Here is a 24,843-nt window from a genome sequence, read left to right as displayed (position 1 = left end):
TTACGGTAGCGGATTTCCGGGTGGTCACTAATGGTATAAGTAGTATAAGCAAGTATAAGCTGAGACCCCTAGTTTAGGACCAATTTTTTGGCCTCAAAAACACGGCTTAAACTACAGTATATACGGTATATTCATTTTGTAAATGGGATAAAATAAAATCTGGATTACAAGCCAAAAAAGTCAGTTTACAAATAAGCTCCTTCCTTCCATAAATCTCATAATTAGTGATGCTCAATGAGATGTAATTAATTCCAGCTTACATATACAAATTCTATGCTAACTACTGGTACATTCCCGCTTCAAAATTAGTCAAATGCACTTCATGCTGTTTTAAGTAGCTTATAGGAAACAAAGTGTGAGGGATATATGGAGGCTGCCATATTAATTTCCTTTTAAACAATGCACATTGCCTGGTTGTCCTGCTGATCCTCTGCATCTAATACTTTTAGCCATTGCCCCTTAACTAGCATTCAGATCAGGTGCGCTGACTGATGTCTGACTGGATTAGTTCCATGCTTGTTTCAGGTGTGTGATCCAGACACTACTGCAGCCAAAAAGGAAGCCAGGCAACTGGCATGGATTAAAAGGAAAAAAAAATGTCAGCTTCCACATCCCTCTCAGTTCGGGTGTCCTGTTACTCCAAGCTGCATACAATTTACAAGCAAGCCAGCATTATTTGCATCTCCTTGCCCATATATAGTCCTAATAAGCAGCACTCAGTGTACCTGGACAGTGGTGAGCTCTCCTACCTGGGACTTGGCAAGCTTCTTCTCTAGAATATCTCTCTCCCGCTCAGTCTGCTGAAGGCGTTTGTTCAGCTCCACAATGTCCCCCTTTAGAGAAGCCAGGGCTGCCAGATGAAGCTGAAAGAAAAAAAGACATACAATTGGAAAAGGTGCTGCAACATCACACTTATTTTTAATAGATAAATGATTTGAGAATATCTTGCATTTGTACAAGTTAATCAAGCTTAAAGGACACCTGAAGCAAGAGGCGCATGGAGGCTGCCACATTAATTTCCTCTTAAGCAATCCCAGTTGCCTGGCTGTCCTGCTGATCCTCTGCCTATAATACTTTTAGCCATAAACCCTGTTTTTTGTCAGATCTGACAAGATTAGCTGCATGCTTGTTTCTGGTGTTATTCAGACACTACTGCAGTCCAATAGATCAGCAGGGCTGCCAGGCAACTGGTATTGTTTAAAAGGAAATAAATATTCTTCTTACTTCATGTTCCTTTTAAGTTACATGAGCACATAAGATTTTCCCCATTTGAAACAGTTTATCATTGTTTTGGCTGGAAATAGAAATGTATACAGGTGTTCTCCGATATCGCAGGCTGTTTCTTCAGCAATGGATCTCCTCCTCTAAGGCCTCTTTCACACTAAGACATTGCATTTGATGCAACGTTAAAGAGACACTGAAGCGAAAAAAAAATTATGATATTATGATTTGTATGTGTAGCACAGCTAAGAAATAAAACATTAAGATCAGTTACATCAGTGTAATTGTTTCCAGTACAGGAAGAGTTGTTATCTCTATGCAAAAAAGCTATTAATCTCAAAGTCTTCAAAGTCGTGGAGAGGGCTGTTTTCTGACTTTTATTATCTCAACTGTAAGTGAACAGTTTTCTTTTTATCTGCCAGAGGAGAGGTCATTAGTTCACAGACTGCTCTGAAAGAATTATTTTGAATGCTGAGTGTTGTGTAATCTGCACATATTAGAGAATGATGCAATGTTAGAAAACACACTATATACCTGAAAATAAAAATATGAGAATATTTTCTTTGCTGCTAATCTTCTAGTAATTATTCATAGTACACAACCAATTCATTATATCATATATATTTTTTCGCTTCAGTGTCTCTTTAAGGTGGCACAGCATGCCCCTAACGCAGCGCATGTAGGTTATAAAATTGGACGTTATTTTGTACTAAGTTATGTGTCTCTTGGTGCGCAGTTTTCGTCGCATACTGATCGAACAAAAACGGCGCATGCGTTACATTAAAAAAAAAACAACAACAACAACATTACTGAGCATGTGCAACACACACTACGCAGCAGATGTATTGCTAAATGCACAGCATGCAGCACTTTCTAAATATTGCTACACGTTACACACAACGCAACGTGTGCACTGTGAATGTTGCACAGACTTTGCATTGCTGTGCATTAGTCTGTGTTGGAACATTTTCTAACATGCGACTTTAACGTCACACTGTGAAAGAGGCCTAAAGGTCTTTGTTCCTTAGGAAGCTTCAAATGAAGATATTCAGCCGGCTGCTGCCTGGAAGCAGAGCAGCTTGTTTTGTACAGCCCCTTTTCATTAAGCTGCCCCCCTGTAATTATCTGTAAAGATAATTTTAGGCAACAAATCTTAAATTGAGTATCTTGACAAAGTCAAGCACCGCCCTTGAGTAAAAACTTACACCAGTGATAATGATCTGTACAACTTAATTTTGAAGTAAGACCAACAGGCGATAAATACACAGCAGCAACAAAGTAAAGGTGTAAACGCTCTTACAGATCTGGTCCATCACGGCATCCCCCTATGTGGATCAAAGTGCTGGACAAAGCCAAACACTTTGATGCCCTCCAGTACCATGCAGCGCAATGTAATAATGAAACTATGCTGGCACGCGTGCAGGAAGGGCAGAGCTACTGCTCGTAAGCTGGTGCTGGCCTTGCCCCCCGCCAATGATGTCAGGTCATCTCCTCATTCTAGTGTGAGGAGGTACAGGCCCACCAGATCACCACCCCACATCCCGGTAATTTATATAACCCTCAACACTTTAAATGGAAACCGAGGCAAGAGGAATATGGAGGCTGACAGGTTTATTTCCTTTAAGGCTACTTGCACACCAAGATGTTGCGTTAGGTGCTACGTTAAGGTCGCATAACGTGCACCTAACGCAAGGCCTGGTGCTCTTCGATGTGGACGTCAGAGTGAGCCGCGTTGTGCAGCTCACTCTGGCGTCCGTGATGCCGTGATGCTTTCTCTTGGACGCATGCGGCACAGAGCGGCCGCACCAGGAAGTAAACACTGCACGTCACAACGTGCAGTGAATATTAATTAGCCATGTGCCTGGCCGCTCTCCGCTCCTCCCCAACCTGACCGAGCATGTGCAAACAGTCTAACGCGGCTTAAGCCGCTGTAACGCCGTAGCATGCTGCACTTTCAGAAGAACGTGCAGTGTTACATGTAACGCAACGTAGGCAGTGTGAACAGCCCACTTGTGTTACATTGCTGTATGTTGGAGGAGCGTTACAGGCTGCACTAACGTGCGCCTGTAACGTCTTAGTGTGTAAGCAGCCTAAACCAATGCAGATTACCTGGCTGTCCTGCTGATCCTCTGCCTCTAATGCCTGGTACACACCATGCAATTTCCCATCAGATAGATGGCCTGAATCGATTATTTCCTACAGGTCTAGTCTGAACTTTGATTGATTTTCTCATCAATTTTAGAATCACTTCTATACATAATCCATCATTAACGATCGGAAATCAGATCAGACTTGTTGGAATAGTCCATTCGACCAGATGGAAAATTGCATGGTGTGTACTAAGCATAATACATTTAGCCATAGACGCTGATTGTTTCAGGTGTGTGATTTAGACACTACTGACCGGAAAGATCAGCAGGGCTGCCAGGCAACTGGTATAGTTTGATGAAATAAACATGGCAGCTTCCATAGGTCTGTCACCTCGGGTTCCTTTTAAGTCCTGGGAGGTACATGGGTTAAAAATAAATAGGATTGTTAAGGGTTAAAGCTCACACAAGAATAGTCAGTGTAATTTAACTGCCTCTGCAGTGTGTCAGGCCTGCAAAAATAGCAAGATTGGCCTAAAAAGACTACAAATCGCCTTGTCAGATAAAGCAGTTACCAGTAACATGCACACAGTAATAGTTATTGGACTGTCTGAATTTCCACTAGAATTTTCTCTTTATGTATGATATTTGGAAGTAGGAAAATGGCTCATGTTTTACAGATGCTGCTTAATGTCGCACTGACCATTATGTACGGTAATAAATCATGCAATCTAAATCATAGCAGATTTGCAGCCCATTTATTAAGTGATGGCTGCAGAAATTCTCCCCATTACAGAGGTGGTGTGTGAAGGCCCTGCTGTGGCCTGAGAGCCGTGCTAGGAGGAGATTTTTTCTGAGCAGATATTGCTGGTAATATATCAGATTCAAGTGGCGCTGCATAGATGACCAGCATCAGCACCACTTACACAGCACTTATCTTAAAACGGCCATGTGAAGCAATCAGAAAAGACATTTATTTTGATAATCCTGCTTGTTTTAGAGGCCCAAGCACAAGTGGTCACAGTAAGTGTGATTTATTACTTCAGATGGTAAAGTGTTTTTTCCTCCCACAGCTATTCCATTCCTCTATAGTTTGCCACAGTTGGGTGTCACCATATCACCCATTTTACAGACACACAAGAGGAAGCAGGAAAATGCGTTTTGTAAGCAAAAGATGCTATAAATAAAATGGATTCATTAATACACCTCTATTGTAAAAAAAAAAAAAAAAAAAAAAAAAAAAAAAAAAAAAGTTAAATTTAAGACGCATACATAAAAGATGTACATTTGTACCAGAGAAAAATGAAAGAACATTGTTTTTTTGGAATGTGGAGGTCACATAGATTAGGTAGGAAAAATTTGACAGATTTTGGACTAGTTCGTTTCCTCATGGGGGATTCTCTGGGTTTTCTTTATTGCCATAAGCACATGAATGGGAGTTGCTCAGTGCAGCTTCCAAAATAGTGTGCAAATAGTAGGGATCTGACTAAAAATCTCTGTATATATCCAAGTGCTTTTGTAAGGGATAAAAGAAATACAGAGAATCGCACATAAGGAGATGTGTGTGTGGCTTAAGCATCTGTGTTGAAAGATGTAGGCGCAAAATCAATTTTCCCATTCTGTTCCCTGCAGATTTGACCCATCTGCTAGCAATACATTTTCCCTAAATACACAATCGATTTTAACTGAAATTCAGGTACACCTGTACACATCACAAACACTGGTGCACATGACAGGTGGGGACCCCGGGCTCTGCCACCGCCCAGGTTCCCCACCCCACATGCAACACCAATGGGGGGAGTGCAGGTGGACCCCAATGCTCACCCCCCCCCCCCCCCAGGGAAATAACCACTCAATTGAACGCCAAGCACAAAAGAAGAAAATGCTCACTCCCAGACTTGTCTGGTGCTTTGCATTCAATTGAGGGACATTTGTGGGAGATTCCCCCGGTGGTGTGAGCACTGGGGCCCACCTGAGCTCCCCCTTTGGTGTTGCATGTGGGGTGGGAGTCCCGGGTGGTGGCAGAGCCTGGGGCCCCCGCCTATCATGTGCACCAGTGTTTTTGATTTTAATATTTCTTTTTTCAGCTCCTAGTGTGCAGGTCGGGGATGGGGGCGAGAGATATTACTGCATACGGTGCCCCCTAATGGTCACGTAATCTACTATCTATTATGTGCAAACGAGCTGTCTCTCCCGTCTATGGCCAAACTGTTGCAGCTCCTGCTAGATTTGGTATTACAGACACAGGTTCAAGTATTCGCTCCTTTTATTGGCCGACAGCTGTCTGCGGATCAATTTAAATGGCAGAGCGCTGTCTGGGAGAGAGCATTTGCTTCTCTTGTGCTGGACACTTGTATACATGCTACACTCAGGGCTAACTCTGTCCTCAATGGCCGCCTCCGCCAAGTGTCATCTAACATCTTTGCAAAAGCTTCTGGTTCTGTAGATAATATTCTGTTTCCATCTTAAGTTTTTAAATCAAACCTATGCAGTGATATATTATTTAGTATCTGCCCTGGGTGGCAGTTGCAGGTCCAGATGTTGTATGTAATATGTGAGATGCTAACAAGAGAAGTGCTGCTGATCAGAGCCTTTTAATTTACAGTATGCCACTCAAAGTGAACCTCTGGACTAAAAATCTACTCAGCAGCACTGAAAAGGCTTAGTGCTTCTTTAACCGTTTTGCAGCATCAGAACTTTGTTTTTCTTACCAAAGCATCATTTTTAGCTGCATTTTTAGCTAAGCTCCACCCATCAGAGAGACCTGCCTGGGGTGTTGTTTCCCTGATGCTGTGCAAAGCATGATGGGATTTCCTATGTTATTCACGTTACCTAGCAACTGGGAGGGGTCATTAGCACACAGGACTGTTGGAACTGTGTCTCATGCTCCCTGTCACCTCCTTTCAACCAAAAAGATGGCTGCCCTTATAAAATCAAACATTTGCCTGTTCTTTTAAAGCAGGGTGGGTAAGAGATTATATTATCTATTTTAATTAACATAACTAATGTAACTTAATAACAGTATGTTTGTTTTGGCTGGAGTTCCTCTTTAAGCTGCAGTGTTAAGGACACCTTGGTGAGTACACAAAGTAACTGACAAGTTCAGTAAGATATTTTTGCCTCCAGCCTGATAAATCCTCTTAGATACTTTAAGTGCATCTCTGTGTAAAGTTAAAAATTAACATGTAGGGCGTAAACAAGATCCCCCCTCCTGTTTCCCAGTACACCTGTTCTATAGATCTCATTTTCCAAATTAGTGACAAGTGTTTTTTCACGGTCTAATCTCTACCTGTCAGCTGTTTTTTTAAATAATTCAAGGCCTTTCTACAGGTGACGGGGCTCAGTGTTGGTAGAATGTTTCACAGCACTGAACAGATTGTTCACATGTAGGTAGTTACAGAGATTATATGCTGGTGTTCTGCTCTGTGTGGTTCATAGCCACTGGCCAACCATTACTTCAAGTATGTCTGCCCACACTGGTTTCATGTGTTGGGACTGTGGCTATGGTGGATCAAAAGCTGTTTAACCATCACTGGAGACAAGGCTGTTTTCACTACTTTTTTTCCCAAAAGCGGATATGGGTGACCTGTGCTTGTCCAGTCTATTTTATTCCAGCACGGTGTCATAATGGTTAGCACTAATCTTGCAGTGCTTGATCTCTGGTTTGAATCCCACAAACTGTACGGAATTTTGTGTGTTCTCCCAGTGTCTGTGTGGGTTTCCTCCGGGAATTCCGGTTTCCCCCCATATCCCAAAAAGATACAGATAATTTAATTGACTTTCCCCTAAATTGGCTCTAGACTATGATTCATACACTACACAACACATACATAGACATAGGACTATGGTAGGGATTAGATTGTAAGCCCCTCTGCGGGACAGGTAAATGACAAGACAATATACTCTGTACAGCGCTGCGGAAGATGTCAGCGCTATATAAATACAAAATAATAATACTTCCTATTTTAAGCATATTTTCCTCTATTGGAAGAAAATTCTGTAGGCTTTATGAATTCTGGTCACATGATTATGCCTATCTTTCACTCTCTGGGCCCTTCAGATGTATTTTAAAGAAGAACTGTCAGCCATACTAATCTCAGGGGGGACAAAACAGATAAACAACAGATAAATACTTACTCTACTTACATAATAAATGTATTGCACTGTCCACGTTTTGATTTTTGTGATTTTTCTACAGAAAAAAAAAAAATTCCCATTTTAACTGTGGCTATTTTGAAGAAAATCCTGATGTAATTTCCTCCCTTACCCTCCTCTGCCTGATTGTGTATGCATTGCCCACCCTCCACTTTAGAAAGTGCATAGTCTCAGCATGAGAATTATTAGCCAATCAGAAAGGAACAGAGGTGTGGGAGGGGAAAACAGGAGGGAAAACGGCTTCAGCCAATCAGACTGCATTAGTGAAGTCTGAAGGGAAAGTAGAGAAGCAAGAAAGGACAGCCCAGCATGCCCTGCAACTTCCTTTGTGCGTACCAAATTTTGTGTGTACCAAATCAGAGTCAGGTAAACTGGGGAATTATTTATCAACAAGAAAAGCAATAGTGATTTTAACTTTTGGATTGTCTGGTTAGCATCCTCATTTACTTGTTTACCAGATAAAAATAAAGAATTGATTTTTGATTTTATGCCCGACAGTTACACTTTAAGAAAAGCTAAAGATTCAAGACTACAGAATGAAAAAAGCTAGGTCAAAGAGAATGTTGTTTCTACAGAAGGCTAAATATATAATGATAGATATTATTTTTGTTCGGCCAACTTAAGGCCCGGTTCACATTAGCGGTTGTTTGCCAAACGGACCGGATGACCTGACCGGATCCGGATCGGAACCGTACGGTTCTGATCCGGATCCGATCCGGATCCGGTCAGGTTGCATCAGGTGGTAATCAGGATGCGATCCGGATCCGTTTGGCAAAGTTAACGTAAAAAAAAAAAAAAATGTTGGGGTCTGGGAGGTCAGCAGAAGGGGGACCTGTGGAATCAGGCCCTCTGCTGTTTAGCACTCACCTCCACCTCCGACATGCTGCCAACATCCTGCCAACACCTCCAGCTCGTGCTGCTCCACTCCAAAATGCTTGCCCATGTGTCCCCAGCCAATATCGCCGCAAAAATCCGCATAGGAAGTGGGGTAGAACATCCGGATTTCTCAGCCAGTGTGTTGTGCGGCCTCCGGTTCCCATTTGTTTGTATTGGCCGGATGGTGCAGTCCGGCTCCGCCCCGGATACGGCTGCCGGAGGGGCCGGATGAAAAAATAACGCATGTTGGAACGGAGGCCGGAGTCCGGATCCGGCCCGGCTCCGGTTCTGCAGAACGGACCCATGTGAACGGACGCATAGGCTTTAATTGCTATGCCGTGCGTCCGTTCCGTCCGTTCTGCAGGCGGTGCGGCTCCGGCACGGCGATTCCGGAGGGCCACCGCAAGTGTGAACCGGGCCTTAACCACTTCAGGATTCTGCGTACGCTTAACTACGCCCCTGAATCCTGAAGTGGTTTCCATGGAAACGGCCGCTCGTATGAGCGGCCGTTCCATGTCAGTTCACGGAGGGTGTCTCCGTGAACACCCTGCGAGCCGCCGATTGCGGCTCGCAGGGTAAATGTAAACACGCGGGGAAGATCTTCCCCGGTGTTTACATATATACGGCGCTGCTGCGCAGCAGCGCCGTAGAGGAGATCGGCGATCCCCGGCCACTGATTGGCCGGGGATCGCCGGCATCTGATAGGCTAAAGCCTATCCTATCCGGCGCCACTCACAGGGGACGGGAGAGGGAGGGAAGGAGGCAGAGGGAGGACTAGTGCTGCGGAGGGGGCTTTGAGGAGCCCCCCCCCCCCCCCCGCTAGGCACAGCAGCGCCTGGCGGCGATCAGACCCCCCCAGCAGGACATCCCCCTAGTGGGGAAAAAAGGGGGGAGGTCTGATCGCCCTGCCTGATTTCTGATCTGTGCTGCGGGCTGAAGAGCTCCCGCAGCACAGATCAGCCAAATCACCCGGAATCCGGAAGTGGTTAAAGACGTGCTGTTCGCACTAAACTTTAACAAGGGAAAAAAAAAAAAAACATTGTAACATTGCTAATTCTGCAGTGGGACAAAATTGGCAACAGCTCAAGGTGACTCATAGTTGGCCGACATATCAAATTTCCTGGTTCATAGCCCTGTGACATAAGTGGCATCCCTGACATTCACATGATCAAATTCTTGCCAGGCATTTAACATGCCTTTCTGATCCTGTTGAATTAGTCTAGCTGGTTAACTGATCTCATATTGCTCTAGCCTACTATATAGTAGAATTGCTGACAAAAAACTACATATAAAATAAATGTCAGCAAAGTAGTTGGGAGATTTTTTTTAATGATATATGCAAAGAGAAAACTTGAAAAGTACTGAGCCATATTGAGTCCACACAATCGGCTGCATGACATGCATGCAGCATATATGGCTTCTGCACAATATGGAGGGATTATATTAATTCTGTTGCAAAGCAAAGAGTTCAAAGCAGTAATAGTGTGAGGTATTGTAAGGCAGCTTAACCACTTAGGTCTATCTGGACGGATATATCCGTCCAGATAGCCTGTCCTGCTGCAGCTGAGCCGGGTGCGCTCCCCGCACGCGCTCCCGCTGCCTTCCGCTGCCCTGGAGATCAATGAATGGGAACACAGTTCCCATTCATTGATCTATGTCTCCGTAAAAAACAACCGGCGGCTTCTCTGAAAAGCCGCAATTTTTCTATGTTTCACGTCATCCCTTCAGTTCCTGTAAGCGCGAGCGCTCACTTACAGGAGGAAAAAACAAAAAATGACTGTGGCCATCTTGTGGCCAAATAGTAAAGCTACACCTACATACATTTAAAAATATATATACACACAATCAATTACATTTAAAATTACCTGTTTACTTCCCCACTCCAAAAAACCCCAAACAAAAGTCTTAATAAAAAAAAAAAAAAAACACAACAACAGTTACCTAAGGGTCTTAACTTTTTTAATATGCATGCCAAGAGTATTTTACTATAAATTTTGTAAATGATACGCTTGTAAATAGTGATGGATGCAAATTGAAAAAAATGCACCTTTATTTCCAAATATTGATGCCATACATTGTTATAGAGACAGAATTTAAATGGTGTAATAACCGGGACAAATGGGCAAATAAAATACGTGGGTTTTAATTATGGTAGCATGTATTATTTTAAAGCTATAATGGCTGAAAACTGAGAAATAATTTTTTCCAAATTTCTTCTTAATATTCCTGTTAAAATGCATTTAGAAAAAAAGAATTCTTAGCAAAATATACCACCCAAAGAAAGCCCAATTGGTGGCGGAAAAAAACAAGATATAGATCAATTAATTGTGATAAGTAGTGATAGTTATTGGCGAATGAATGGGAGGTGACAGTTACTCGGATGCATAAGGTGAAACGACATTGAAGGCTTAAGTGTTAAAGTATATCTCAAATACATATTTGGAAGGGGGGCTCTACAAACCCTGGGTAAACAGTTTGACTGTCCTCCCTTGCATGAATCTCGTGCAGAATTTTACTTTTTTTCCCCATTAATACCTGATACTGGTTAATAAGGATATATAACTTGGTCTGATCATGGTATTACTATATCACTACTGATATACTGCCTTGAAGAGAAAATCCTAGGGTTCCCTCCTGTTATATGGTGCCCCTCACCCCCATATCATATAGGTACCCTTTAAGGCTTTCAGAGGACGTGCATAGCTAAAAGAGCAGATTAAATGAGGATGCCTATTACAGGATTTGCACTAGAAATAGAAGGTTAATTTGCCGAAATTCCTGGATTCAAGCTCTCAGGAGATTCATAAACAGCTTTAAGAAATTTGAGATAAATTAAATAATGCTGTGGATACACAAGCTGCTCAGAGAACACAAAGAACAAAAATATATATATTTTAGATAAAGGGCAATAAACCTGACTTCCTACTCACTAGGAAAATGAATAAGGTTCATTAGCAGAATAATATAACCAGCATCAGTTATGAGCTTGGAACCTGAAACTGTTCACCAGTAGTTAGTAGAAAGGAGTTTCAGCAATTCTATCCATTCCTTTATAGAGGGATACTGACTACTAAATAAGAAGCCTCTTCCTTTTTAAAAAAACTGTGACCTGCCCCTTGTCCCTTACATATGCATGAATGCCTTCCAGCATGTAGTGAGAAAGTACAGGTGCTAATGACACGGTCAAAGCCTGCCTTATGTTATAACACCTATAGACCACAGATAACTCCCTATTTGAGGAGGTTTGCAAGACTGAACAATGTACCCAGTTACCTTCCCCCCTCCCCCCATACCTAAAAGTACATATTGGTTTACAATGTACAAGGGTACTGATTTACCATACCACAAAATCAATCACATCCCGGAGAATAGACTGTCAACTGTACTACCACTACTTATACATTTAGATAAAATGGTAAAATGGAGATGATCCTATAAAGACTCATAAAACATCAGGAGGATTCTATAGCTGAATTGGTAAAGGTGCACAAATAAACAATGCTGTTATCTTCAGATGCTTTTTGGCAGTTGATGGAAAAGTTCTATTGTTGTATCTCCATGGCTTTAATTGCCTGGATAAATCTATGCAAGCAATTTCTACCTTATACTAAAAGCCCATGGCAGGACTCACATGATGGGTGTCCCCATCTCATTCCCTCCATATATACTGAGTACTATTAGGTAACTTTATTGATCCATTGGCCTTACCAAACCTACAAAGCACCTAATATCAATACATCACAAACTCTGACTTTTTAATAACATTTCTCTACAACAGAGGCCTTAAATATTAATAGAGGTGCAGAAATAAGGCAGGTGGTAGGCTCAGGTTTTCCCATTTAATTGGAAAGTTCATTAGAGTATTTAGACCTTCATTTAACCCCAATAATCTCAGAATCTTTAAGCACAAATATAACCTTCTGCTTAAAATGTATACAAAGTGTTGGATATGTGGGAGAATTAGGAATTAGATGGTTTAGAAGGATATATTCATTTAAAAAAAATCAGTCATCTTTTCAGACTGTAGAAAGATTTAAAAAAAGCTTGAATAATGAAGATACTCCTTTGCTTACCCAAATAATGGAGGGAGAGCCATTCCAATTATTTGACATTATTTATTGTCACAATAAAAAAAAAAATAATTAAGCTTCCCATCTATTAGGGCCCGTTTCCACTATAGCGGAATCGCCGGCGAATCACGGCAGGCAAATCGCATGCGGGTGCGATTCTGCATGCGTTTTTTGCCGCGATTTCGCATAGGTTAGGGTGATGCGATTTTAACCATGTCACTGCCTGTGTGAATTAACATGGGTACCTATGCGGAATCGCATGCGAATTGTCGGCAAAAAAACGCATGGGGAAAACGCATGCGATTTCCCTATTAAATACATTGCGTGCGATTCGCCTGCATTCCACACGCAGGCGAATTCTGAGGGCTGTGCCATGCAGAAAAATCCTGCACATAAAAACGCACAGCAAAACTGACAAGTGGAAACAGGCCCATCCACTTGTATTGGCTGTGCGAATCTGCATGTGGGCAACGCATGCGGATTCGCGATAGTGGAAACGGGCCCTCAGTTATCGAAGTGGACTCCAATAGAACAAGAAAGAATGCAGTGGTGCAATTCAATTCACTTCCTTGGATTAACAAGCAGGACAGACTCTTTGCATTCTAGAACTTTTGTGCTTTCAGAGTGGAAAATACATACAGCCACCTTTGAATGAAAATTTTCAGTAACTGGACTGACAAAGTCTTCAGGTTATTGGCAATGTAATTACTTTGTGCACAGAGAGTTCTTCAGATACATGTGATAACTCACTTGGCTTACCTAGTTTTACTTTTTACTATACTATACTCTTTGTGTAGACAATGTTAGAAGATCAACAGTTAACCTCCTGTCAAAGTCATTTGAAAACTGACTTTTAATGTATTTTTATTGATGGACTAGTAACTTAATGCCCACTGAGCATGGGCAAGTTGAAGAGCGTAAAAAGGAACAGAAGGGCAAGACCGTAAAAACTGGAAGATAGATTGGGCGAGGCAAGGAATGGTAATGTTGGTAATGGTTGGATGGGAGATGTATGGATTGTAGGATGGGTATTTTGTAATTTACTAGATGTTGCTTATAGGGCCTACCTGTGTTTGTCAGGGGGCTTGTACACATCCCTGGAGTTCATGCATATGGCCTGCTACTGTTAGCCAGTGGGCTTGTACACATCCCTGGAGTTCACTTATATGGCCTGCTAGTGGAAGCCAGTGGGCTTGTACACATCCCTGGAGTTCACTCATATGGCCTGCTAGTGGTAGCCAGTGGGCTTGTACACATCCCTGGGAGTTCACTCATATGGCCTGCTAGTGTTAGCCAGTGGGCTTGTACACATCCCTGGAGTTCACTCATATGGCCTGCTAGTGTTAGCCAGTGGGCTTGTACACATCCCTGGAGTTCACTCATATGGCCTGCTAGTGTTAGCCAGTGGGCTTATATACATCCCTGGAGTTCACTCATATGGCCTGCTAGTGGTAGCCAGTGGGCTTGTACACATCTCTGGAGTTTTCTTTACAGCCAACATCTGGTAAACGGCATTGGTAAGGAATGTTTTTGCCTTTCCTCTTATAAATTTGATGTAGATAAACTAAAGTTTCTTCTGTGAGTGGCTTCCCAAGTGGTTTAGTTATCACTTTTCCAAAGCACCCATGCTTGACTGCAAAAAGCAGAAATTGCTTAACTATGCAATTTTTTTATGCCATGACTAAAACAGCTCGTGTTTAGATCTTAATCAACAAAATGTCTTTAAATCGATTTAGAATATCAACAGAAAAAAACACTAGTTATCACTAGCCATGGATGGACCAGTAAAAATCACACAGATGTATGTGCTAATTATTTTGCCTGGCTTCTGTGCCATTCAAGTTTTATTGCAGCATGTCCCGTTAAGAATCTACAAGAGACGAGAACGTGTTATAAGCTGGCTTGTGAAATGAGGTGTCACTGGCCATTACAGTGACAGCAGCGGAAACAAAATAACTAAATTGCCGTCATCTTGTAGCCTGTCACATTGAGAAGAAAAAATAAGACACTGAGGAAGGCAAAACAAGCTAATTTTCAGGACTGTCGGGAGATGGGATCGGCAGTTGGAGTTTCATTGTATTCATAATAAACATCAGGGTCCTATAAAGCAGTAATCAGAAAATTAACAGCAGAAAATTACTTCTGCTTTGTGTGTTTTGTAGCTGTGATAAGCTAATTATGTTTACAGTTATATAGAGTAATGGTAACATTCCACATTAATCCATCCAGGGAATGAAAATTATAATTATATTTCAAATGTAACATGATTTATCAGATGACAAAGAACAATGTAATTTTGTGGTCTGCTTCTGAACGCAAAGTGCAATCCAAATGGCCGCGTGTTGTAGACCCAGTGCTGCACTATGGCAGCTATAGCCAGAAACGCACCAAGCCAAGATGAGCCATCAAACTCTTGAAACTGTCCATGAGCCAAATCTGAATGGAGGATCAACTGCTACCAGAATGTTACTTTAAGGGCCCGTTTCCACTAGAAGTGTTGCTATGTGGAAACCGCATCGAAACGCAAAGAAATTGTTACTGATTCACATCAATGAACTAGTTTCCATTGATGCGAATTGACCGATGCGATCCAGGACGATGCGACACGGGGGAATTTATGGATAGCATGCTGCAGTTTTCCGCAGCACACATCCGAGTCCCCATAGCTGCCGACGGGAAGCTGCATGATGTCTTCCGTACAACCGGGTACGGCAACTGGAAGTACCGGCGATCGCCTTGCATCCACAACGCAAGTGGAAACAGGCCCTGAAGCTGAGTAACAAACAGAACGATTAAAAAATGTACATAGTACATTAGCCAGGTAATAAAAAAAAGTTGTTCAGGTGATACCTTTAATCACTAACTGTACAAGATTTCTTTGCAAGCTTTCCAAACTAAGTTTCTTCTTCAAGCCTGTTTCAGAACCTGGATATGGTCCAGTTCTGAAACATGTCTGAAGAAGAAAAGTACAATTTCGAAAGCTTGCAGAGGAATCTTGTACAGTCATTAACCACTTTATCCACCACTACAGTATATTTACGTCCTCTGTGACTTCATCTAAGCCATGTGTCAGTAGATATACGTCTTGTAGCAGAAGCAGTGCTGTGCAGGATTGGGCTTGCTCCTGTGCACATTTTTGGCACCATCTGATGCAGCACTAATTGGTGAACGGAAATATAAAGTGATGTGAAAAACTATTTGCCCCCTTCCTGATTTCTTATTCTTTTGCATGTTTGTCACACTTAAATGTTTCTGCTCATCAAAAACTGTTAACTATTAGTCAAAGATAACATAATTGAACACAAAATGCAGTTTTAAATGATGGTTTTTATTTAGTGAGAAAAAAACCCTCAAAACCTACATGGCCCTGTGTGAAAAAGAAATTGCCCCCTGAACCTAATAACTGGTTGGGCCACCCTTAGCAGCAATAACTACAATCAAGCGTTTGCGATAACTTGCAACGAGTCTTTTACAGCGCTCTGGAGGAATTTTGTCCCACTCATCTTTGCAGAATTGTTGTAATTCAGCTTTGAGGGTTTTCTAGCATGGTCATGCCACAACATCTCAATAGGATTCAGGTCAGGACTTTGACTAGGCCACTCCAGTGTCTTCATTTTGTTTTTCTTCAGCCATTCATAGGTGGATTTGCTGGTGTGTTTTGGGTCATTGTCCTGCTGCAGCAACCAAGATCGCTTCAGCTTGAGTTGACGAACAGATGGCCGGACATTCTCCTTCAGGATTTTTTGGTAGACAGTAGAATTCATGGTTCCATCTATCACAGCAAGCCTTCCAGGTCCTGAAGCAGCAAAACAACCCCAGACCATCACACTACCACCACCATATTTTACTGTTGGTATGATGTCCTTTTGCTGAAATGCTGTGTTACTTCTACGCCAGATGTAACGAGACACGCACCTTCCAAAGAGTTCAACTTTTGTCTCGTCGGTCCACAAGGTAATTTCCTAAAAGTCTTGGCAATCATTGAGATGTTTTTTAGCAAAATTGAGATGAGCCTTAATGTTCTTTTTGCTTAAAAGTGGTTTGCGCCTTGGATATCGGCCATGCAGGCCATTTTTGCCCAGTCTCTTTCTTATGGTGGAGTTGTGAACACTGACCTTAATTGAGGCAAGTGAGGCCTGCAGTTCTTTAGATGTTGTCCTGGGGTCTTTTGTGGCCTCTCGGATGAGTTTTCTCTGCGCTCTTGGGGTAATTTTGGTCGGCCGGCCACTCCTGGGAAGGTTCATCACTGTTCCATGTTTTTGCCATTTGTGGATAATGGCTCTCACTGTGGTTTGCTGGAGTCCCAAAGCTTTAGAAATGGCTTTATAACCTTTACCAGACTGATAGATCTCAATTACCGTATTTTCCGCCGTATAAGACGCACTTTTTCTCCCCCAAAAATGGGGAGAAAAAGTCACTGCGTCTTATACGGCAAAGGCAGGGAATCCCCGAATTCCGATCGCCCGCCGTTACAAACCGCCGACCCGCCGCATCATCGGGGATTCCCTGCATAATCCCAGCCGCATGTCTGTCACTATGGTGTGCCGTGTCCCCCCTTCTGTTACTTGTGTGGCCGCTCTGACAACCCCCGCAGTAACTCATGCGTATAAAGTATTTCCTTGCGTATCAAAATCATTCTTTTAGAACATCTCTGGTTTCCTTTAAGCTGAAATAGAAAGTAGTAATGACCCTTTGGACATTCCTGCACTTATACCGCATAAGCTGCTTTAGCCTCTATTTACTTTTCTGGAAACTGGACTGAATTGACAAGCTTCTCAAGAAAGACAGAAAGGGACTTCAGAAAATGTCTTGCTAGGTCTAGTATTATATGTAGCTATGTGTATCTCATCATGTCCAATGTCTCTTCAGGTACGTTTTAAGCTCCTCAGCAGGGGGGGGGAGGGTTGGAGACGTCACTAAATTACCATAACTTGGATTTTGTGGCACAGAGGGTCAGCTTGTTTACATTAATTCAAGTTATATCTCTTATAACACCTACTGCTCATGCTCACAATGTGAATTTTATTTTTGCACATTATGCCCAAACACACACAACGGGGGTATATTAAAACTTTCAGCTATTTTAAATACAATAAGAAAAAAAAATCATGTCCACATTTTGACTGTAAACGGTGCTAGCAGGAACTGTAAAAAATACCATAAATGTTCACAAATTATCCCAAGTTAGTCATTTAAAAGAAAACAAGGCAATAAAAACATGGATTGATTGGTAAAGTGAATGCAATAAAAGTACTCAGCTCTAGGAGAGTCGTGAGATACTTGAGCCCTGCATAGCGGATTCACAGTTGATCTGGGTCAGGAAGGTTAAACTGTTGAGCAGAAAGCAGAGCAATAAAAGTGATGTGTGTCAGTCTGGCACTGCTGTGCAGTCACAGGTCACACATTCTCTTGGCCAGACCTCCACATTCGCTTATGTCTGTCTGCAGCATCCACCTCATCCAGTACAAGTAAGAACAAGTGGCAGCAGACAGCTCTTGGCATTCTAACATTTCTATAGCAGTTACAGAATACAGAGCATGTTATAGCAATCAGTGCGAGAAAGCAGCTAAAGACTTTAAATCAATTTCAACCATTTTATCCCATTAGAAGAAACACTATTGATTTGATGCCTGCAGATTATCCTTTAAAATGTATTAATCGCACAAGCAGGAGGATAAAAACAGCCCTTCAATAAGGAATTTAAAGCCTTCTTGGAGTTACCCATTGCTGCGAGTCTATCACATATAATGGTGTCTTTTACCAAAATGTAAAATGAAATAAAAAGAAACCTAGCTAAACATTTTAATATTTTTTATTTTACCCCAACCCAGGGGAACAATTAAATGCCCCTTGCACCTAATGAATAAGGGAATCATATTTATAAGTAATAATTCAAACCAAACACTTCCAAATAGATCAGCATTTCACATTTCTGTGCTGCATACCTATATTTTAACTTGATTTTACTTGAAGACAGGCTAAATATACATTTGCCTTTTTAAAACAGAAGTATTTGCAATCTTTCAGCTTCATGTGAGCAGGAATGATTTCCCATGATGCATAGAGCCATATTAAATAAAAACAATGATGCTGTATAGTCTACTTAAAGAGACACTGAAGCGGAAAAAAAATATATGATATAATGAATTGGTTGTGTACTATGAATAATTACTAGAAGATTAGCAGCAAAGAAAATATTCTCATATTTTTATTTTCAGGTATATAGTGTTTTTTCTAACATTGCATCATTCTCTAATATGTGCAGATTACACAACACTCAGCATTCAAAATGATTCTTTCAGAGCAGTCTGTGAACTAATGACCTCTCCTCTGCCAGAGGAAAAGTAAATAGTTAACTAACAGTTGAGATAATAAAAGTCAGAAAACAGCCCTCTCCATGACTTTGAAAGTCGTAGAGATAATGGCTTTTTTGTATAGAGATAACAACTGGAGTTTCTTAACCACTTGAGGACCTAGGGCTTTCTACCCCTTAAGGACCGGCCACTTTTTTTCCATTCAGACCACTGCAGCTTTCACGGTTTATTGCTCGCTCATACAACCTACCACGTAAATGAATTTTGGCTCCTTTTCTTGTCACTAATAAAGCTTTCTTTTGCTGCTATTTGATTGCTCCTGCGATTTTTACTTTTTATTATATTCATCAAAAAAGACATGAATTTTGGCAAAAAAATGATTTTTTTAACTTTCTGTGCTGACATTTTTCAAATAAAGTAAAATTTCTGTATACATGCAGCGCGAAAAATGTGGACAAACATGTTTTTGATAAAAAAAAACCCATTCAGTGTATATTTATTGGTTTGGGTAAAAGTTATAGCGTTTACAAACTATGGTGCAAAAAGTGAATTTTCCCATTTTCAAGCATCTCTGACTTTTCTGACCCCCTGTCATGTTTCATGAGGGGCTAGAATTCCAGGATAGTATAAATACCCCCCAAATGACCCCATTTTGGAAAGAAGACATCCCAAAGTATTCACTGAGAGGCATAGTGAGTTCATAGAAGATATTATTTTTTGTCACAAGTAAGCGGAAAATGACACTTTGTGAGAAAAAAAAAAAAAAAAAAAAAGTTTCCATTTCTTCTAACTTGCGACATAAAAAAATGAAATCTGCCACGGACTCACCATGCCCCTCTCTGAATACCTTGAAGGGTCTACTTTCCAAAATGGGGTCATTTGTGGGGTGTGTTTACTGTCCTGACATTTTGGGGGGTGCTAAATTGTAAGCACCCCTGTAAAGCCTAAAGGTGCTCATTGGACTTTGGACCCCTTAGCGCAGTTAGGCTGCAAAAAAGTGCCACACATGTGGTATTGCCGTACTCAGGAGAAGTAGTATAATGTGTTTTGGGGTGTATTTTTACACATACCCATGCTGGGTGGGAGAAATATCTCTGTAAATGACAATTTGTTAATTTTTTTTACACACAATTGTCCATTTACAGAGATCTTTCTCCCACTCAGCATGGGTATGTGTAAAAATACACCACAAAACACATTATACTACTTCTCCTGAGTACGGCGATACCACATGTGTGGCACTTTTTTGCACCCTAACTGCGCTAAAGGGTCCAAAGTCCAATGAGTACCTTTAGGATTTCACAGGTCATTTTGAGAAATTTCGTTTCAAGACTACTCCTCACGGTTTAGGGCCCCTAAAATGCCAGGGCAGTATAGGAACCCCACAAATGACCCTATTTTAGAAAGAAGACACCCCAAGGTATTCCATTAGGAGTATGGTGAGTTCATAGAAGATTTTATTTTTTGTCAAAAGTTAGCGGAAAATGACACTTTGTGAAAAAACACAATTAAAATCAATTTCCGCTAACTTTTGACAAAAAATAAAATCTTCTATGAACTCACCATACTCCTAATGGAATACCTTGGGGTGTCTTCTTTCTAAAATAGGGTCATTTGTGGGGTTCCTATACTGCCCTGGCATTTTAGGGGCCCTAAACCGTGAGGAGTAGTCTTGAAACGAAATTTCTCAAAAATGACCTGTGAAATCCTAAAGGTACTCATTGGACTTTGGGCCCTTTAGCGCAGTTAGGGTGCAAAAAAGTGCCACACATGTGGTATCGCCATACTCGGGAGAAGTAGTACAATGTGTTTTGGGGTGTATTTTTACAAATACCCATGCTGGGTGGGAGAAATACCTCTGTAAATGGACAATTGTGTGTAAAAAAAATCAAAAGATTGTCATTTACAGAGGTATTTCTCCCACCCAGCATGGGTATGTGTAAAAATACACCCCAAAACACATTATACTACTTCTCCCGAGTATGGCGATACCACATGTGTGGCACTTTTTTGCACCCTAACTGCACTAAGGGGCCCAAAGTCCAATGAGTACCTTTAGGATTTCACAGGTCATTTTTGTTTCAAGACTACTCCTCGCGGTTTAGGGCCCCTAAAATGCCAGGGCAGTATAGGAACCCCACTAATGACCCCATTTTAGAAGGAAGACGCCCCAAGGTATTCCGTTAGGAGTATGGTGAGTTCATAGAAGTTTTTATTTTTTTGTCACAAGTTAGCGGAAATTGATTTTAAGTTTTTTTTCACAAAGTGTCATTTTCCGCTAACTTGTGACAAAAAATAAAATCTTCTATGAACTCACCATACTCCGTACGGAATACCTTTGGGTGTCTTCTTTCTAGAATGGGATCATTTGTGGGGTTCCTATACTGCCCTGGCATTTTAGGGGCCCTAAACCGTGAGGAGTAGTCTTGAAACCAAATGTCGCAAAATGACCTGTGAAATCCTAAAGGTACTCATTGGACTTTGGGCCCCTTAGCGTACTTAGGGTGTAAAAAAGTGCCACACATGTGGTACCGCCGTACTCAGGAGAAGTAGTATAATGCGTTTTGGGGTGTATTTTTACACATACCCATGCTAAGTGGGAGAAATATATTTTTTTTACACACAATTGTCCATTTACATAGAAATTTCTCCCACCCAGCATGGGTATGTGTAAAAATACACCCCAAAACACATTATACTACTTTTCCTGAGTACGGCGGTACCACATGTGTGACACTTTTTTGCAGCCTAGGTGCGCTAAGGGGCCCAACGTCCTATTCACAGGTCATTTTGAGGCATTTGTTTTCTAGACTACTCCTCGCGGTTTAGGGCCCCTAAAATGCCAGGGCAGTATAGGAACCCACAAGTGACCCCATTTTAGAAAGAAGACACCCCAAGGTATTCTGTTAGGTGTATGACGAGTTCATAGAAGATTTAATTTTTTTGTCAAAAGTTAGCGGAAAGTGACACTTTGTGGAAAAAAACCAATAAAAATCAATTTCCGCTAACTTTTGACAAAAAATAAAATCTTCTATGAACTCGTCATACACCTAACAGAATACCTTGGGGTGTCTTTTTTTCTAAAATGGGGACACTTGTGGGGTTCCTATACCGCCCTGGCATTTTACGGGCCCAAAACCGTGAGTAGTCTGGAAACCAAATGTCTCAAAATGACTGTTCAGGGGTATAAGCATCTGCAAATTTTGATGACAGGTGGTCTATGAGGGGGCGAATTTTGTGGAACCGGTCATAAGCAGGGTGGCCTTTTAGATGACAGGTTGTATTGGGCCTGATCTGATGGATAGGAGTGCTAGGGGGGTGACAGGAGGTGATTGATGGGTGTCTCAGGGGGTGGTTAGAGGGGAAAATAGATGCAATCAATGCACTGGGGAGGTGATCGGAAGGGGGTCTGAGGGGGATCTGAGGGTTTGGCCGAGTGATCAGGAGCCCACACGGGGCAAATTAGGGCCTGATCTGATGGGTAGGTGTGCTAGGGGGTGACAGGAGGTGATTGATGGGTGTCTCAAGGTGTGATTAGAGGGGGGAATAGATGCAAGCAATGCACTGGCAAGGTGATCAGGGCTGGGGTCTGAGGGCATTCTGAGGGTGTGGGCGGGTGATTGAGTGCCCTAGGGGCAGATAGGGGTCTAATCTGATAGGTAGCAGTGACAGGGGGTGATTGATGGGTAATTAGTGGGTGTTTAGGGTAGAGAACAGATGTAAACACTGCACTTGGGAGGTGATCGGACGTCGGATCTGCGAGCGATCTATTGGTGTGGGTGGGTGATCAGATTGCCCGCAAGGGGCAGGTTAGGGGCTGATTGATGGGTGGCAGTGACAGCGGGTGATTGATGGGTGGCAGTGACAGGGGGTGATTGATGGGTGGCAGTGACAGGGGGTGATTGATGGGTGATTGATAGGTGATTGACAGGTAATCAGTGGGTTATTACAGGGGAGAACAGATGTAAATATTGCACTGGCGAATTGATAAGGGGGGGTCTGAGGGTAATCTGAGCGTGTAGGCGGGTGATTGGGTGCCCGCAAGGGGCAGATTAGGGTCTGATCTGATGGGTAACAGTGACAGGTGGTGATAGGGGGTGATTGATGGGTGATTGATGGGTAATTAGTGGGTGTTTAGAGGAGAGTAAACGCTGCGCTTGGGTGGTGATCTGATGTCGGATCTGCGGGCGATCTATTGGTGTGGGTGGGTAATCAGATTGCCCGCAAGGGGCAGGTTAGGGGCTGATTGTTGGGTGGCAGTGACAGGGGGTGACAGGGGGTGATTGATGGGTGATAGGTGATTGGCAGGTGATTGACAGGTGATCAGTGGGTTATTACAGGGAAGCATAGATGTAAATAATGCCCTGGCGAATTGATAAGGGGGGGGTCTGAGGGTAATCTGAGCGTGTAGGCGGGTGATTGGGTGCCCGCAAGGGGCAGATTAGGGTCTGATCTGATAGGTAACAGTGATAGGGGGTGATTGATGGGTGATTGATGGGTAATTAGTGGGTGTTTAGAGAAGATAACAGATGTAAACAATACATTTGGGAGGTAATCTGACGGCGGGTTTGCGGGCGATCTAATGGTGTGGGTGGGTGATCAGATTGCCCGCAAGGGGCAGGTTAGGGGCTGATTGATGGGTGGCAGTGACAGGGGGTGATTGATGGGTGATAGGTGATTGACAGGTGATCAGTGGGTTATTACAGGGAAGAACAGATGTAATAAATGCACTGGTGAATTGATAAGGGGGGGTCTGAGGGCAATCTGAGCGTGTGGGCGGGTGATTGGGTGCCCGCAAGGGGCAGATTAGGGTCTGATCTGATAGGTAAAAGTGACAGGTGGTGATAGGGGGTGATTGATGGGTGATTGATGGGTAATTAGTGTGTGTTTAGAGGAGAGAATAGATGTAAACAATGGATTTGGGAGGTGATCTGATGTCGGATCTGCGGGCGATCTATTGGTGTGGGGGGGTGATCAGATTGCCCGCAAGGGGCAGGTTAGGGGCTGATTGATGGGTGGCAGTGACAGGGGGTGATTGATGGGTGATTGACGGGTGATTGACAGGTGATCAGGGGGGATAGATGCATACAGTGCATGGGGGGGTCTGGGGAGAATCTGGGGGGTGGGGGGGTGATCAGGAGGGAGCAGGGGGCAGGGGGGGGGGTATAAAAAAAAAATAGCGTTGACAGATAGTGACAGGGAGTGATTGATGGGTGATTAGGGGGGTGATTGGGTGCAAACAGGGGTCTGGGGGGTGGGCAGGGGGGGGTCTGATGGGTGCTGTGGGCGATCTGGGGCGGGGGGGGGGGAGAAAATCAGTGTGCTTGGTGCAGACTAGGGTGGCTGCAGCCTGCCCTGGTGGTCCCTCGGACACTGGGACCACCAGGGCAGGAGGCAGCCTGTATAATACACTTTGTAAACATTACAAAGTGTATTATACACTTTGTATGCGGCGATCGTCGGGTTAACATCCCGCCGGCGCTTCCGTATGGCCGGCGGGATGTTGCGGCGAGTGAGCGGCGACAGGCGGAGGCGGAGGATCGCGTCACGGATGACGCGATCGCTCCGCCCATGCCCAAACAAGGACCGCCGCCATTTGTCAATACGGCGGTCCTTGCGGCGTCTGCTTCCCGGCCGCCATTTGTCTATACGGCGGTCGGGAAGTAGTTAACTCTTCCTGTACTAGAAACAATTAGACTGATGTATCTGATCTTAATGTTTTATTTCTTAGCTGTACTACACATACAAATCATAATATAGTTTTTTTTTCTCGCTTCAGTGTCTCTTTAAGGGAGAACTCTGTAAATTGTCATTAGAGTTCAATATAGGAATAACATTTCCCATTAATATCTTTGAAAATTATTGTCCTTTAATCCATAGTCTCCCAGCGACTTTTTCAAATGAAAAAACAAAACAAAACCCTACACGCCAGTAGCAGCTATGTTTGAGTTGAGTTTATTCAATGACTTGCTTAAATCTACATGTACCAAAGTCCACATTAGTCAGTATGGATTTTCATCGAGGTGCAAATAAATTTGAGGTGATTGACAATTATGATAATTATGATACTGAATTATGCTAATTTTGAAAATCTAAAATGTAAAGTGGAGAGGGTTCACC

At 42.6% G+C, this 24,843-nt stretch overlaps 1 protein-coding gene across 4 annotated transcripts in view; it reads right to left on the bottom strand.

Annotated features, from left to right (window-relative positions):
- MCC (MCC regulator of WNT signaling pathway) overlaps positions 1 to 24,843 on the bottom strand; it is a 476,123-nt gene that overhangs the window by 176,365 nt on the left and 274,915 nt on the right. For 3 of the 4 annotated variants that reach the window (XM_068247285.1, XM_068247296.1, XM_068247303.1), the window contains one exon: positions 726 to 863. In XM_068247285.1, the coding sequence (XP_068103386.1) occupies positions 726 to 863 (138 nt within the window). The remainder of the gene's footprint in view (positions 1 to 725; positions 864 to 24,843) is intronic. The other variant, XM_068247291.1, reaches the window with a different exon arrangement.

Source organism: Hyperolius riggenbachi, chromosome 1 (assembly GCF_040937935.1).
Source record: "Hyperolius riggenbachi isolate aHypRig1 chromosome 1, aHypRig1.pri, whole genome shotgun sequence".
Classification (NCBI taxonomy): Eukaryota; Metazoa; Chordata; class Amphibia; order Anura; family Hyperoliidae; genus Hyperolius; species Hyperolius riggenbachi.
This window is presented reverse-complemented; position numbering and strand designations above follow the sequence as displayed.